At 39.8% G+C, this 18,687-nt stretch overlaps 1 protein-coding gene across 1 annotated transcript in view; it reads right to left on the bottom strand.

The window, feature by feature from the left end:
* The window catches only part of FAF2 (Fas associated factor family member 2), a 55,893-nt gene extending 42,920 nt beyond the window's left edge, over positions 1–12,973 (bottom strand). The window contains exon 1 of the mRNA XM_082652066.1: positions 12,890–12,973. Coding sequence (XP_082508192.1) covers positions 12,890–12,952 — 63 coding nt within the window. The 5' untranslated portion in view covers positions 12,953–12,973. The remainder of the gene's footprint in view (positions 1–12,889) is intronic.
* Positions 12,974–18,687: the final 5,714 nt, after the last annotated feature.

Raw genomic sequence — 18,687 nt, 5'->3', positions numbered from 1 at the left:
AGGAAGCAGCTGACAAAGGATTCATGTCCAAAATTTACAAGCAGCTCATGCAGCTCAATATCAAAAAAACAAAGAACCCAACCCATAAATGGGCAGAAGACCTAAACAGACATTTCTCCAGAGAAGATATACAGACTGCCAACAAACACATGAAAGAATGCTCAACATCACGAATCATTAGAGAAATGCAAGTCAAAACTACAATGAGGTATCACCTCATACCAGTCAGAATGGCCATTATCAAAAAATCTACAAACAGTAAATGCTGGAGAGGGTGTGGAGAAAAGGGAACCCTTTTGTACTGTTCGTGGGAGTGTAAATTGATACAGCCACTATGGAGAACAGTATGGAGGTTCCTTAAAAAACTAGAAATAGAACTACCATACGACCCAGCAATCCCACTACCGGGCATATACCCTGAGAAAACCATAATTCAGAAAGAGTCATGTGCCACAATGTTCATTGCAGCTCTATTTACAATAGCCAGGACATGGAAGCAACCTAAGTGTCCATTGACAGATGAATGGATAAAGAAGATGTGGCACATATATACAACAGAATATCACTCAGCCATACAAAGAAACAAAATTGAGTTATTTGTAGTGAGGTGGATGAACCTAGAGTCTGTCATACAGAGTGAAGTAAGTCAGAAAGAGAAAAACAAATACCATATGCTAACACATATATATGGAAACTAAAAAAAAATAAAAGGTTCTGAAGAACCTAGGGGCAGGACAGGAATAAAGACGCAGACGTAGAGAATGGACTTGAGGACACGGGGAGTGGGAAGGGTACGCTGGGACGAAGTGAGAGAGTGGCATGGACTTATATATACTACCAAATGTGAAACAGATAGCTAGTGGGAAGCAGCCGCATAACAAACGGAGATCAGCTCAGTGCTTTGTGACCACCTAGAGGGGTGGGTTAGGGAGGAGATATGGAGATATATGTATATGTATAGCTGATTCACTTTGTTATAAAGTAGAAACTAACACACCACTGTAAAGCAATTATACTCTAATAAAGATGTTAAAAAAAAAAATCTCAGTGGGACTTCCCTGGTGGTGCAGTGGTTAAGAATCCACCCGCCAATGTAGGGGAAATGGGTTCGAGCCCTGGGCCGGGAAGATCCCACATGCCGCAGAGCAACTAAGCCCGTGCGCCACAACTACTGAGCCTTCACTCTAGAGCCCACGTGCCACAACTACTGAAGCCTGCGTGCCTAGAGCCTGTGCTCCGCAACAAGAGAAACCACCACAATGAGAAGCCTGCGCACCGCAACAAAGAGTAGCCCCCTCTCGCCGCAACTAGAGAAAGTCCATGTGCAGCAACGAAGACCCAACACAGCCAAAAATAAATAAATAAATAAATAAAAATTTAAAAAATCTCAATGGTTACTTCATAGGATGCTAGGAATCAACTCATTATTTAAAAACTAATAAATAATTGAAAGGATCAAATGTTTATCCTGCCTTTATTATATATACTATAACTCGGTGTAACTAAACAGGGGAGGGAACATGTATCTTTATCCCTATTAACAAATAAAGAAGGGCTGACAGCATCAGAATATCATCATTTTGTATGAAAAGGTTAGGCAAAAACTAATGAAATACAATGTATTAATGCTAATCTTGTGGAAAATGTATCTAAGGATACTAAAACTAAGCTAAATTTGAATTTTCAAGTGAAAAATCTTTACAAAGTTTAACTGTCAACACTTTAAATTCCCAAATCACAGGGTTAATTCTGTAAATTTGAAAAATATCAGACAAGTCTTCTGTATATAAAATATTTTCTATATGTATCCTTTTTGAAGAGGACTTGCACTCCTTCGAGTATACATTAGGCTACTTGATAAGTGTTTCTTATCTTCTAACTCCAGTTTTAAAAAAGGAGGACAGTTTTGCAAATTTTCAGTTCTACCCTTTATTAAATATTCCCTGGAAAAATAAAGAGAAATGTAACAGAACATGTGTACAATTGAACATTCTCCAAAACTGCCCCTTTTTTTGATAGAGCCCTAGTATTTATCAGGTACTTTACTTGCGTTGTCTCATATAACCCTTTTAAGAACCCAAGACACCCTTTCAGGATAAAAACCTAACTGGGAATAGAAGGGAACTTTGTCACCCTGATCTAAGAAACACTCGCAGCTAACATAATAATGGTCAAAGACTGATGATTTCCTCCTAAGATCAGGAACAAGACAAAGATATTTACTCTTGCCATTTTTATTCAACATTATACTAAAACTAAGCAAGAAGGAAAAAAAAGAAATAAAACTATCTATTCACATGTGACATAATCTTGTATATAGAAAAAACTAAGAAATTTACAAAAAAACTAATAGAGAACTAATAGAGTTCAACCAGGTTGTACGATATGAGATCAATATACAAGAATCAGTTATAGTTCTATATGGTAGTAATGAACGACCTGAAAATAAAATTAAGAAAACATTTCCTTTCCCAGTACCTTCAAAAAGAATAAACTTAATAAAAGAAGTGCAAGATTTGTACACAGAAAACTACAAAACATCGAGAGAAACTAAAGATGACTTAAATAAATGGAAAGACTTCTCATATTCATGGATTGACAGACTTAATATTGTTAAGATGGCAATGCTCCCCATACTGATCTAGAGTAACAGCAATCCCTATCAAAGACCCAGCTGCCTTTTTTTGCAGAAATTGACAAGGTGATCCCAAAATTTATTTGGTAATGAAAGGGATCCAGAATAGCCAAAACACTTTTGAAAAAGAACAAAGTTGGAGGACTCATACTTCCTGATCACACTTATTACACAACTGCAATAATCAAGGCAGTGTAGATACAGATAAGGGTAGACACAGATCAATGGAACAGAAATGAATCCAGAAATAAACCTTTAGTTATGGTCAACTGATCTTAAACAAGGGTTTCAAGGTTATTCAATAGGGAAAGAATAATCTTTACAAGAAATGGTGTTGGGAATACTGGATATCCACAACCAAATGAATGAAGTTGGACCCCCACCTCATATCCATTAACTAAAAATGGATCAGACCTTATGTGTAAGAGCCAGAACTACAAAAGTCTTAAAAGAAAACAGGTGTAAATCTTTGTAACCCTGGATTAGACCATGGTTTCTAAGACATGACCAAAGCACAGGCAACAAAAGATAAAACATTAAACTGGACTTCATGAAATTAAAAAACTTCAAAAGACACGATTAAGTGAAAAGACAACCCACAGAATGGGAGAATATTTTTGCCAATGATATATCTGATAAAGGACTTATATTCAGGATATATAAAGAACTCTTAACAACCCAACAACAAAAGACAAATAGCCCAAGTAAAACATGGGCAAAGGACAAAAATAAACCCACACACCTACAGTCAATTAATCAATGACAAAGGAGGCAAGAATATACAATGGGGAAAAGACAGTCTCTTCAACAAGTGGTGTTGGGAAAGCTGGACAGCTACAATGAAATTAGAACACTCCCTCACACCATACACAAAAATAAAAATAGTTTAAAGACCTACATATGACACATGATGCCATAAAACTCCTAAAAGAGAACATAGGCAAAACATACTCGAACATAAATCATAGCAATGTTTTCTTAGATCAGTCTCCCAAGGCAAAAGAAATAAACACAAAAATAAACAAATGGGACCTAATCAAACTTAAAGGCTTTTGCACAGCAAAAGAAACCATCAAAAAAACGAAAAGACAACGGAATGGTAGAATGGTAGAAAATATTTGCAAATGATGTGACTGACAAGGGGTTAACATCCAAAATATATGAACATCTGATACAACTCAATATCAAAAAAAACAAACAACCCAATCAAAAAATGGGCCGGGACTTCCCCGGTGGTCCAGTGGCAAAGAATCCACCTTCCAATGCAGGGGACACGGGTTCGATCCCTGGTCGGGGAAATAAGATCCCACATGCCACGGGACAACTAAGCCTGCACACCACAACTACTGAGCTCGTACACCTCAACTAGAGAGCCCCCGTGCCGCAAACTACAGAGCCCGTGCGCTCTGGGACCCACATGCCACAACTACAGAGCCCACGTGCCCTGGAGCCTGGGCGCCACAACTAGAGAGAGAAAACCCACACACCACAACTAGAGAGAAGTCCACGTGACACAACAAAGAGTCCGTGTGCCACAATAAAGATACCATGTGCTGCAACTAAGATCCGACACAGCCAACCAGCCAGCCAGCCAGCCATAAATAAATTTATTTTAAAAAAGGGCAGAAGACCAAAATAGACATTTCTCCAAAGAAGACACACAGATGGCAACAGGCACATGAAAAGGTGTTCAAACATCACTAGTTATTAGAGAAATGCAAATCAAAACCACAGTGAGGCATCACCTCACACCTGTCAGAAGGGCTATTATCAAAAAGAACACAAATAACAAATGTTGGAGAGGATGTAGAGAAAAGAGAAACCTTATACACTGTTGGTGGGAAAGTAAATTGGTTCAGCCACTGTGGAAAACAGTATGGAGGTTTCTCAAAAAACTAAAAATAGAACTACCATACGACCCAGCAATTCCACTCCTGGTGGGTATATATCCAAAAACACAAAAACCTACACCAATTTGAAAAGATACATACACCCCAATGTTCACAGCAGCATTATTTACAATTGCCATTATATGGAAGCAACCTAAGTGTCCATCAACAGATGAATGGATAAAGAAGATGTGGTATATATACACAATGGAATACTACTCGGCTATAAAAAAGGGTGAAGTTTTTGCCACTTGCGGCAACACTGATGGACTTGGAAGGTATTATGCTGAGTTAAATAAGTCAGACAGAGAAAGACAAATACTGTATGATATCACTTATATGTACAATCTAAAAAATACTATAAACTAGTGAATATAACAAAAAAGAAGCAGACTCTCCAATATAGAGAACAAACTAGTGGTTACCAGTGGGGAGAAGGGGGAAGGAGTGATATATGGACAGGGGATTAAGAGGTACAAACAACTATGTGTAAAATAAGCTACAAGGATATATTGTACAACACGGGGAATATAGCCAACATTTTATAATAACTATAATTGGAGTATAACCTTTAAAACTTGCAAACCACTACATTGTATACCTGTAGCTTATATAATATTGTATACCAACTATGCTTCAGTTAAAAAAAAAAGATGTAGTGTGTATATACACACACATACACACACAAAATGGAATAGTACTCAGCCATAAAAAAGAATGATATATTGCCATTTGCAGCAACATGGACCTAGAGAATATCATACTAAATGAAGTGAGACAGCGAAAGACAAATATTATATGATATCACATATGTGGAATCTAAAAAAATAGTACAAATGAATCTATATACAAAACAGAAACAGATTCACAGACATAGAAAACAAACTTATGGTTACCAAAGGGGAAAAGAAGAAAGAGGAGGGATAAATTAGAAGTATGGGATTAAAAGATACAAACTACCATACATAAAATAGATAAGCAACAAGGATTTACTGTGAAACAAAGGGAACTATATTCAGTACCTTGTAATAACCTATAATGGAAAAATATCTGAAAAAAATATAACTGGATCATTTTGCTATACACCTGAAACACAACATTGTAAGTTAACTACACTTCAATTTTTAAAAAATGGGCAAAAGATTTGATTTTTGTATCTCCAAAAGAAGACACACAAATGGCCAATAAGCATATGAAAAGATGCTCAACCATCTTTTCAGTCATTAGGGAAATGCAAATCAAAACGAGATTAAACGAGATTAATACCTCACTGCTTACTAGGATGGTTTCAAAGATGGATGATTAACAAATGTTAGTGCAGATGTGGAGAAACTGGAACCTTCGCATACTACTGGTAGGGAAAATGGTATAATTGCATTGGAAAAACTGTTTGGCAATTTCTCAAAAAGTTAAACAGAGGTACCATGTGACCCAGCAATTCTACTCCTAGGAGAACTGAAAATATGTCCAAAAAAAATTGGTATACAAATATTCATAGCAGCATCAATATTAATAGCTGAAAAATTGAAACAATAAAAATGGCCATCAACTGATAAAATGGATAAACAAAATGTGGTTTATCCACACAATGAAACATTATTGGCCATAAAAAGGAATGAAGTACTGATACAGGCTACAATATGGATGAACCTTGAAAACATTATGCTAAGTGCAAGAAGCCAGGCACAAAAGGCTGTACAGTGTATGCTTCCATTTATACCAAATGCCCAGAATTGGCAAAATCTATGGAGACAGAATATAGATTAGTGGTTGCCAGGGGTTAGAAGGAGAGAAGAATGGAGAGTGACTGTTAATGGGTTTCTTTTTGAGGTGATGAAAATGCTCTGGAAGTAAATAGTGGTAATGGTTGCACAACTTTGTAAATACACTAAAAACCACTGAACTGCACACTTTAAAAGGGTTAATTTAAGATACGACAATTATATCACAATAAAATTGTTATTAAAAAAGAGAGCCCAAGAGACAAAACTAGAAAATTAGTAATGATCAGAAAACATGATAAGAAATTCGATAGAAGATCAAAAAAATCAAGATAAATGTACAAAATGCAACAGCATTTTTATTAGTAACCATTTAGAAATAAAGAGATATCCCATTCACAGGGTGACCAAAACTACAAAATACCTAGGAATAAGTGTAATAAGGAATATCCAAAAACTAGAGGAAAGTTAAAAAAAATATTTTAAAGGACATGTGACATCTGAATAAAGAAATGTACATGTGCCTGAATTTCAACCAGTCCCAAATTATTATTTTAAGCAATTCCAATAATTCCACGGCTGCACAAAATGATTTTTTTAAACTTTTTTTTTTTTTTTTTTTTTTTTGCGATACGCGGGCCTCTCACTGTTGTGGCCTCCCCCGTTGCGGAGCACAGGCTCAGCGGCCATGGCTCACGGGCCTAGCCGCTCTGCGGCATGTGGGATCTTCCCGGACCGGGGCACGAACCTGTGTCCCCTGCATCAGCAGGCGGACTCTCAACCACTGCGCCACCAGGGAAGCCCTAAACATCTTTATTGGAATATAACTGCTTTACAATGGTGTGTTAGTTTCTGCTTTAGAACAAAGTGAATCAGCTACACATATACATATATCCCCATAGCTCTTCCCTCTGGCGTCTCCCTCCCTCCCACCTGCCCTATCCCACCCCTGTAGGTGGTCACAAAGCACTGAGCTGATCTCCCTGTGCTATGTGGCTACTTCCCACTAACTATTATTTTACATTTGGTAGTGATATGTCCTTGCCACTCTCTCACTTCATCTCAGCTTCCCCTTCCCCGTGTCCTCAAGTCCATTCTCTACATCTGCATCTTTATTCCTGTCCTGCCCCTAGGTTCTTCAGAATCATTTTGGGTTTTTTAGATTCCATATATATGTGTTAGCATACGGTATTTGTTTTTCTCTTTCTGACTTACTTCACTCTGTATGACAGACTCTAGATCCATCCATCTCACTATAAATAACTCAATTTCATTTCTTTTTATGGCTGAGTAATATTCCGTTGTATATATGTGCCACATCTTCTTTATCCATTCATCTGTCGACGGACACTTAGGTTGCTTCCATGTCCTGGCTATTGTAAATAGAGCTGCAATGAACATTGTGGTACATGACTCTTCTGAATTATGGTTTTCTCAGGGTATACGCCCAGTAGTGGGATTGCTGGGTCGTATGGTAGTTCTATTTTTAGTTTTTTAAGGAACGTCCATACTGTTCTCCATAGTGGCTCACAAAATGATTTTTAAATGTACATGAAAGAACTTGTAAGAATTACCAATAATTAAAAAAAAGAATAGGGAAGGAGTCCTGTCCTATCAGGTATTATCAGTAAAATTTGGTAGAAAGCTATTATTATTAATTCAGTAATGCCACTAGCAAATAGGTTATCGAAAACAGAGTACACTATGATAAAGAGGACTACTCAAATCAGTTGGGGGAGGGATTGACTATTCAGCTAAACTATAGTCTTTCCTGGAAAAAAGCAAGTTTGGGTTCTCATCTCATACATACAAAAAATTAATTCCACATGGATTAAAGATCTGATTTTAACAAGAAATCTATAAAATATTTTGAAGAAAACAAAAGAGAACATATGTATCATGTCATTAAGTAGAAGGCATTCTTAGACAAAACAGAAAATCCAAAAGCCAGAACGAAAAAAATGCCAATTTGATGACATAATTTTAAATAAGGGTAAGTGAAGAGATTAATGATCAAAGATAAATGTCACGAAAGAAAATATTTGCTATACATGACCAGTATACATAAAGAACTCGTACAAACTGATAAGAAAATGTCAAATAATCCAATAGAAAATGAACAAAGGATAAACAGGGAATTTATACAATAACCATAAGTAGCCAAAAGGAGCTCAATCTCATCCATAATCAGGAGTTTATAGAACGGAATTCAATCTTAAAATCAGCACTTTTTATTCTGCAACCAGAAAACAAACCTTCCATAATACCGTGGGACACCTGCAAAGCCAATCCGTCACTCTTATGTCCCTACTCTTTCCCATTTGAAATAGCTTAAAACAAGTGTTTGCATTAGCTGTTCAAACTCAACTGACTGCAAAACAAAATCAAAAACTACAAACACCACTACGACTAGAAATGCAAATTAAAACAAGGACTCTGAAAATTTAATCAGATTAACAAAAACTGAAAAGACACCATCCAGTGCTGGCAAGGATGTGGGCAAACTGGTCGTCTCACATCCTCTTGGTGAGAGTGTGAGCTGCCAAAACTCCCTGGAAAGCAGTCTAGCAGTAGCTATTAAAATTTACAACGTACATTGTTTTGACCCAGTAACACCACATTTTTAGGATTCTGTTTAGAATTAAAAGCCCTGCTATGTCAGCAGTATCCCCTAGGATCCTTAACTTCCGGAACACTTCCTTCATCTTCATGGTCTAACTGAAACTTGGCTCTTCCCTGAAGATACTCCCCCTGAAGCCCTCTCTCCCATTTTCTCTCTCATACCTGTGGGTATGGAAGGGAGAGAACGGTCCTCCTTGTTCATTCCCACTTTGGGGGATTCTTCTTCCCTTCTCCTTAAAAAGTCCATCTTCACGTAGAGAAGATTAAGAGAATTAACATTAGTGATGATGTCCAGGATTAGAATCACACTTTTGGACTTCCTTTGCTGTGTTCTCTTTCTTCAAAGTGTCCCATACTGTTTCTATTGGCCCTACTCACCTACCTGTTGTTGAAAACAAATCAAAACCTAGGGCCAGAGCGGCAGTGCTAGGTAGTAAGAAAGAGAATCCAGAGTTCTGGATTCAAATCTAAGCTCATCACTGACCTTAGGTAAATTATCTCCTGATCCTAGTTTACTCAACAATACCAGAACCTACACCATGTTTACTAGGAGGACTTAAAGATACAATGGATCTAGAGCACTTTCGATAAAGTAAATGCTCAATAAGTGTTTAAACAATGTCAAAAACAAAAACACCTTCGAATCTCAAAATTTCATACTGCTGTACAAGCAGAAAAGGACTGTTTCTTCCTCTATTGGCCATGTATAGCTCCTTTAGTTGCTTCTCTCTTTATCCATGTCATCCTTCTCCAGGTGTTCAAACAGCAACCTAGAGGCAGTAAACCAAGACACCAGGGGAATCGGCTATACCTGGAAATTTGGAAACATAGACTTCAATACAACTGACCTTCCCCATATTTGTATTAGCTCCTCTTAAAACTCATTACTTCCCATTTAAAGAAAATGGGGAAAGCCTAAAATAAATATGGCATTAGTTATTCATATTCAACTGCTTGTAAAATAAACAGGAGAAAGTAACTAGAAGAATCTTAAAAGACATCAAACAGACTTAGAAGCCTGCTAAATATAACCTAAGGAGTTCCAATCAAATCATATGTCACAAAAAAAGTGAAACAGAGGAAACCTGAGATTTCCAAAATATTTCACTTTTGCTAATTTCGATATATCAAATGAAGCAACTTATTGAAAACTGACTCCTAGCAGTGTCATCCTGTTCTGTCCTAACCCCTGTGGAGATTCCAAGCACATGCTCCATACTGTTAGTGAAGCAAAGCTGAAATCTAGTGTTATTTCACTCTCTAGTTGAAAAAATCTTTGATGGCTCTTCAAGCCTACAGATTTAAGTTTAAACCATTGAGCACAGGCCTCCAAAATCTGGCTGTAATTTACCTTTCCAGTGTTATTTTCATCTTCCAATTCTCGAAATCCATCACAACAAACACATTCTACATTATTTCATATCCATGCCTCAGCTTTGAACATACTCCTGCCCACCACCTGTTATTCCATTCCTCCTTCAAAGCAGCAAAGTACAGTGGAAAGGGTCCAGCTTTTAAGTTCAGATCCAGATCCACTAGATTTCTAATTCTAATTTCATCCCCACTACTTAAGAGCTTAATGATCTGGAGCAAATACTTTACTAGACCTGTTTCCTTACCTAGGAGGAGGCATATCACCTGTGGCACTTTTACAAGGCTATTGTGAGGATTAAGCATATTGGTTCTAAACTATCTAGCACCACACCTAAGGCACGGTAGAAACTTAATGGTAACTACTGAGCCATCCTTCTTTCCCCCTCCATCCTCATCAATACTATCATTTCCTAAATTTCCACAGCACTTTGTTTATACTACTATGTATATTACACCATGAGCACTAATATACTGCAGAATACTCATTATTTATGTATGTGTCTGGCTTTTCCATTAGGTTATAAGCAAGATGGTTATGGGTATGGATTTCTAAATCTCTGCCACTTACCACCTGAGCAAGTTATTTGACCTCGCAGAACCTGTTTCTTCATTAATAAACTGAATTGGGGTTAACACCTTACAGTGTTACAAAAAGGTTTAAAAGAGTTAATGTACATCAAATACCTCGTATAACGCTTGACACCTAGTAAATTTCAGAGGATGTTAATGGTAATCTGGATGATGAACCTGACCCAAGCAACTGCTTAAAGAATACACAAATGTAAAATGTATTTGTCTTATTAAATCCAATTTCATAAAGCAATCTTAATACAACTTTAACCTGCTACTCACCTCTCTTACTGATAGAGACAGCCAATGAAGACAAAAACAGAGATTCCTATGCACTTTATCTCAGAAATGCTACCACATATTCATGTTCTTCCAGGACCAGACTAAGTACTTCACGACTTATGGTTCACCTCACCTCATTACACTTTAAACAACATGGGGGCTTATCCCTCAAGAGTTGTAAGGGATAAAATGATCTGCCAGAGTTAAACAACACTCTGAAATTAGTAGTCTGTAAGGAAGTAGAAGCTAGTTATCTGCTCTTTATTCATTTTAATTCTAATGTGCTGTGTCATCAATTTCTCTACTCAAAACTCCAAACAAATGTCAACTACTTCTATGACAGTATTTTCCAATTTATACACTTCCAACCCACTGCTTGATTTAAGAGAAAACACTTCAAAATTAACTGCAGTGAAATCAAGGAAATCACAGAAAAGTGAGCGCTTGCAAAGAGAAAAAAAATACAATATTAGAGCATTTGCATTCCACTTTCAGGTGTACACTGCTACTTACATGGGTTGTACAGCACACACGTCAAGAGCTCAGGAAGGGTTCTGGAAAGATGGACCTGGTTTTAAATCTGACATCACAACTTACTAGCTGTGTAACCTAAGCATGTTACTTCTTAAACCTCATATCCCTCATCTCTAAAATAGGGATTGTAACAGTATGACTCTCATAGGGTTGCATTAAATACAATAATGTATATTAAGTGTTTCAGGAAAGTACTTACAACACCATACTCAATAAATGGTATTCTATCCATTTGTTGTTATTGCCTGAGCACTAAGGTTTTTGGTAAATATTGTGTAATTAATGAATATTTAGCATATTTTATATTAGGAAATAAGCATACCACTAACTTTAATTCTATCCTAAGTTAAATAATGATTAATAGTTGCAATACGTTTAAGAGCAATTTACTGTTTACAAAGCCCTTTAGACATCCATAAACTCATTTTGATCTCCACAACATCCTTAGGGGATAAACACTTTTAAGATACGTATTCTAGAAATAAAGAAACTGGTACCCATCAGGGTAACACAGAGTCAAGGTTACCTAAGTCTCCTCCAACCAGATTCTCCAGCTCAGGGATAAAGTGCATAGTGTCCAAAGTTCTTAACCCAAACATCCACTAAAAGGAGGCAGATTCCAGCCAAGTTTCCCACCCTCCTCAAGCAGAGTCAAGAACGTGAGCCCAGGAATAAACCCGGGGTAATAAACCCCGTCAGACGGCACTGATGACATTTATCATGCACTGTTTCATTACGAGGTGTCCTCCCACATCTTTAGGGCGGGGGCTAATCCTGACCCCACTGCCACCAGAGCGCCCAACACAGGGCCTGGCACCCAAGAGGCCCTCAGTAAACGTTTGTGGAAATGGCATGGTAGGCTGGGAGGAGGCCTTCCAGAGACCCGAAACGAAGTCAACTCCACGGTGGGGATTAAGCATCCCAGTAGATCCACAGTCGTTGGCGGAGAGGGTCCAACCGGTAACCAGGCTGGAAAAAGGATGGCTGAGGACGGGCGCCGCTAAGGGGAACCCGGGAAGCTGACCCTCTTGAGGGGAGAGAGGGGGAGCGGGTCTGCCCGCAGCCATTCCTGGAAGGCTGGGGACCGACAGAGGCTCGGGCGCCGGGGGCAGCAAGCAAGGCAACTGGCGCCTGGGGGGGGAGGAGGCCGCCTGCTGGTCTGACAAGAATCTCGGGCCCAATCTGAGCAGGGTTCTGGGCTCCTCTAGGGACCCACTCCCTAGCCCGCCGTGGCATTCGCTTCACCGAGTACTCGCTGCTACCTGAAACTGCAGCAGCTTCTCTGTCTGCTCCTGTGTTAGATCCCGCTCCTCAGGCGCCGCCATTTTGCAGCCGCCTCTACGCTTCTGACCCGTCCGCACCGTCACCCGCCGGAAATGATCTCAGCAGCAACCACATCCGGTCTGAACAGCCGCCGGCGCGCAACTGCGTCTGCGCGTGCCGGCCCAACCTGGAGGCGGGAATGGTGACAATTTCCGCCGCTAGAGGGCACCACTCTCGGGCCGATCCCTAACACGAAAATTGTCGGGGGACTGTCTGCCCAAGTCGCCCTTAGGAGTTAGGCGACGAACGGATCTACCAGGGACTTGACTCTCGAATAGATCGCAAAGAACCGAGAGGTCCCGAATGCTCCTCGAGAAGCTTCGGAAATTCACGAATGCCCCTCGGCAGATTTCGCCTTCTTCCTAACCATTTTCATCTCCAATGTTTCTTAATGTTTCTTAGGAAATTGCAGTCGTTCAGAAATATCGGCCGTTTGATTCCTGCCATGATGTTTCCAAAATCCCCTGACCATCTCTCAGGAGGTTCCGAAAGTCCCCGAATACTGGGGGCGTGGTGGGGATGGGGGCGTTTCCCACGCCGCCTTCGAGCCAGAAGCTGTGGAAGATGTGCGCCCCTTGAAAATGGTTGGCCCTTGGCCACCCGGGCACTACCAGCCTTAGGCAGAGCTTTCCGTCCACGCCTCTTGCGACTCTGATCCTGCCTGCCTCAGGCCCTCACTCGTCTCTCTGCCCACTGGCCCGTCTTCCCTGTGACCAACCGAAGGAAGATCCCAGGACTGGGATCAGGAGACTTGGATTCACGTTCTAGTGTCCACCTGGCAAAGTGCTGGACATCTCCGGGCAAACCACCTCCTCTCTGCTCTAGTTTTGCCATTGATGGAATGAGATTCACCAACAGCCCCAGATATGCTGTCTAAGCTCATTCTCCTTGGAAGCAGTCCCCCACCCTTTCCACTGCCTTATCTCCACCCCTCAATGTCTGCCTTCTTCTGCACTTTCCTTGCCCCTTTTAACCCGCCACCTCTCTTCAGGTCTCCATTTTCATTTCCACTTCTTTTCTCCTGCCATCCGCCTTCTCTGTCCACTGTCCAGAAGGCCTTGGGAGGCAGAGGGTTCATGGTCTGGTGCTTTTCCACAGACTACCCGTCTGACTCCTAGCAAGGCACTCAGCCTCCTGGGCCCCCGCTGTCCTCCCCATCTATGGAATCTCACCCCATGAACTTCACGGGGTTGAATTAGGTGAGACAGAACCGGAAGTGCTTTGAAAGCTGAAGTTCCGTGAAGAGTACATTAAAGGATGGAAGGACTTAAGTTTTGGCTATTTCTTTCTTTCAGGCCTGAATCAGGTCTTACTAGGTCTGCACAAACTGCATAACAATGTCCTAGAATTTTTCTTAGACCCTTAAGGTAAAATTGTAAGCAAGTAGAGCCACTTTGGAGAATTTCTTTTACATCAACTCAAAGCTCAAATGAGATGCAGTACTATTCAACGTCTCCAATAATGATGGATCCGGAAGAACTAGATGAGGGATTGCAAAGTCAGGTGCCATCCGGAGTTGTTGCATAATTTTGATTTAAGATGTATTCTTTCCACACACAAACTTTGTGGTTATATTAAACACCATTGAATGTTCTTCTCTTCCTTTAAGACACAGACACCCTTTTAGTCTACATTTCCCTTTTCTTCTTTGAATAAAAGTGTGGCTACAAGAAATATTTTACTTAAAAAAAAAAAAAAGCAACAGCAACAACAACTCGACCATAGGAATACAATATGGCAAACTGGAGAATCCATTCCCTGGGCAAAGGCGGCTTCTGCTTTTTAGCTGTACCTTTTGGCTTACATGTAAGACCAGTACTGGGGAGGGATTAATTAGGAATTCGGGATTAACAGGTAGATACTACTATATGTAAAATAGATAAACAACAAAGACCTACTGTATAGCACAGGGAACTATATTCAGTATCTTATAATAACTTATAATGGGAAATAATCTGAAAGAGAATATGTGTACGTATATGTATATATATATGTATAACTGAATCACTTTGCTGTACACCTGAAACATTGTAAATTGACTAAACTTCAATTAAAAAAAAAAGAAGAAGACCAGGGCTTCCCTGGTGGTGCATTGGTTAAAAATCCACCTGCCAATGCAGGGGACACAGGTTCGGGTCCTGGTCCGGGAAGATCCCACATGCTACAGAGCAACTAAGCCCGTGCACCACAACTACTGAGCCTGCGCTCTAGAACCCGCAAGCCACAACCCCTGAGCCTGTGTGCCACAACTACGGAGGCCCGTGCGCCTAGAGCCCGTGCTCCACAACAAGAAAAGCCACTGCAGTGAAAAGCCTGCACACCACAACGAAGAGTAGCCCCTGCTCACCGCAAGGAGAGAAAGCTCACGCGCCACAAGGAAAACCCAACGCCGCCAAAAATAAATAAATAAATAAAAATTTAAAAAAAAAGACCAGCATTGCCACAACTTCCCCTTTTCTAAGAGCACCTAACAAATAAGGATCTGTGTATGAAATCTCCCCATTTTGAAATGGTAATAACTAATTCAGTTTTTAAGAAAATTACAGTCAACCATAACTGCAAGCCACATTTCAGCCCATGAGCTACCAGCCCACCCCTCTGACCTAGGCAGAATCCTCATGGCCTCTGTTTGCCACGGGAGAAGCTGGCCTTGGAAGAAACCTAAGCTTTTTTGATAGGTTCAAGATGAAGAGTGTGGAAAGCGGCATCAAATATTGGCTTGCCATCTTCTTTAAGAAGAATTTTTTCTGACCTTTATTTTCCTTTTTAGAGCCGTGTTGTCCAATCAAAATACAATGATATCCACATGTGTAATTTTAAATACTATAGGATCACATTTAACACAGATGAGATTAATCTTAGTAATATATTTGATTTAACCCAATATATCAAATATATTATCTTTTTTTGTACTAAGTCTTCAAAATCTGGGGTGTATTTTACACTTCCCTAAATCTCTATTTGGACTGGCCACATTTCAAGTACTGGGTTACCACACATGGTTTGTGACCACTGCATTGGACAGTGCATTCTAAAGCATTCTGAAGATATTTTTAATAGATTTATTAATTATATTCATCTACATATCACCTATGTGTGGCATCTAAACTACAACACAAATGAACGTAACTACTAAAAAGAAACAGACTCACAGACATAGAGAACAGACTTGTGGCTGCCAAGGGAAAGGGGGGTGGGGGGAGGAAAGGACTGGGAATTTCGGATTAGCAGATACAAACTATTATATATAGAATGGATAAACAACAAGGTCATACTGTATAGCACAGGGAATTATATTCAATATCCTGTGATAAACCATAATGGAAAAGAATATGAAAAGCATGCATATATGTGTGTAACTGAAACACTTTTCTGTACAGCAGAAATTAACACAACATTGTAAATCAACTATACTTCAATAAAATTTTAAAAATTATATTCATCTACAGATTTTAGGAGTCGATTAAACAAACATTTACTGAGTGCTTTATTCTGATCCAGGCTCTGTACCACATGCTATAAAGTTAACACACAGCCACTGTCCTCGAAAGAACACACAGTTTAATGAAAAATTAAATGAATTTTCATCAGTCTCTGGACTGGGGTGTGTGTGTGTGTGTGTGTGTGTGAGAAAGAGAGAGAGAGAGAGAGAGAGGTTTTGAGTGCACACAGGGATTTGTGGCTGAGAGCTGTCTCAGGGAATCTAATGAATATTTGTTTCTCTAATCCTAGTAATAAGGCTTTGCTGACACCTTACCATTTTGTTCCTGATAAAGGATGAATTCTGTCCTGCTGAGTCATGGAAATCCTAGAACAAGTCCTCAATTTCTGAATAACTGGAACATAAGATATTTTCTGTCAGTTGGGGACATGGCATTTTGATTGCTGAGTAAAGCAGACCATTGAGATGTCAGCAACAGTTTTTTGTTTGTTGCCCTGCTATCCATCAAATTATTCATTATTGGTTAAGTGGAGCTAGCAGGAATTAAGGTGACTCAACTAGATTCATCCAAAAAGTAAGGGGAGTGAGAGAAGTAATACCTGCACCCAATAGTGTATTTTAGATTCTCAGGCTTCTGCTAGGGGTGTTTGGACTGATGAAAAAAAATTAAGCTTGGAAGCAAAGTTTTGCCTTATGTAAGTCAAAAAGTACATCTCATGCTCTGCAGGGACACCTGAGTATTGCACCATTAATTGTGTGGTTTTGGAAAGTGAACCTCTCTGCAGTTTGCTCATCTCTCAGCTGTAAACAAATAGTCTCTACCTCACAGTTTGTGGCAAGGGTTAACTCAGAGAGGACATGTAAAATTCATGCCCTCATCATAGCCACCTTGAAGATTTGGGAGAGGACAGAATGAAATAAAGTATTAATGGAAGGCTTTATCCAGCACTATTCACAATAGCCAAGACATGGAAAAAACCTAAATGTCCATCGACAGATGAATGGATAAAGAAGTTATGATTGATACACACACACACACACACACACACACACACACACACACACACACACACATATATATCCAATGGAATATGACTCAGCTATAGAAAAGGATGAAATAATGCCATTTGCTGTAACATGGATGGACCTGGAGATTATCATACTAAGTGAAGTAAGTCAGAAAGAGAAAGACAAATACCACATGATATCACTTATATGTGGAATGTAAAATATGACACAAATGATCTTATCTACGAAACAGAAACAGACTCAAAGACAGAGAACAGACTTGTGGTTGTCAAGGGGGAGGGGTTGGGGGAGGGGTGGATTCGGAGTTGGGGATAGGCAGATGCAAACTATTATATATAGAATAGATAAACAACAAGGTCCTACTGTATAGCACAAGGAACTGTATTCAATATCCAGCGATTAAATCATAATGGAGGGCTTCCCTGGTGGCGCAGTGGTTGAGAGTCCGCCTGCCGATGCAGGGGACACGGGTCCGTGCCTCGGTCCGCGAAGATCCCACATGCCGCGGAGCGGCTGGGCCCATGAGCTATGGCCGCTGAGCCTGCGCGTCCGGAGCCTGTGCTCCGCAACGGGAGAGGCCACAACAGTGAGAGGCCTGCGTACCGCAAAAAAAAAAAACATAATGGAAAAGAATATGAAAAAGACTATATATATATATATATATATATATATATATATATATATATATATATATATATATATAAACTGAATCACTTTGCTATACATCAGAAACTAACACACATTGTAAATCAACTATACTTCAATAAACTAAATTTGGAAAAAAGGGAGAAGGCTTTATCATTGCTAAAGCCCTTCGCAGAAGTTAGATTTTGCTATAGATTGATTCAATATGTGTTACTGTCGTACAGTTACTCAGTTCTGGGGATGACCTAGCCTCAGGAATCTCCTAGAATAACAGGAAGTCAACTGCAGTATCAGGTGGAAAGTGACAGAGACCCAAAAGTCGATAATAGACTGTATCTGTCACATAGGTCCTCTTATCTCCCTATCTCATCTCTCCCCTGGAATGCTGCAGTTCCCTCCTAACTGGTCTCCTGGATTTTACATTTGCCCCTCTCTGATTCAGTCTCATCACAGATGCCAGAGAAACATTTCAGAAAGTAAGTCAGGGCACTTCCTTGGTGGTGCAGTGGTTAAGAATCCGCCTGCCAATGCAGGGGACACAGGTTTGAGATCCGGTCCGGGAAGATCCCACATGCCGCGGAGCAACTAAGCCCATGCGCCACAGCTACTGAGCCTGTGCTC

This window comes from Grampus griseus, assembly GCF_964374135.1.
Source record: "Grampus griseus genome assembly, chromosome: 3".
NCBI lineage: Eukaryota > Metazoa > Chordata > Mammalia > Artiodactyla > Delphinidae > Grampus > Grampus griseus.
This window is presented reverse-complemented; position numbering and strand designations above follow the sequence as displayed.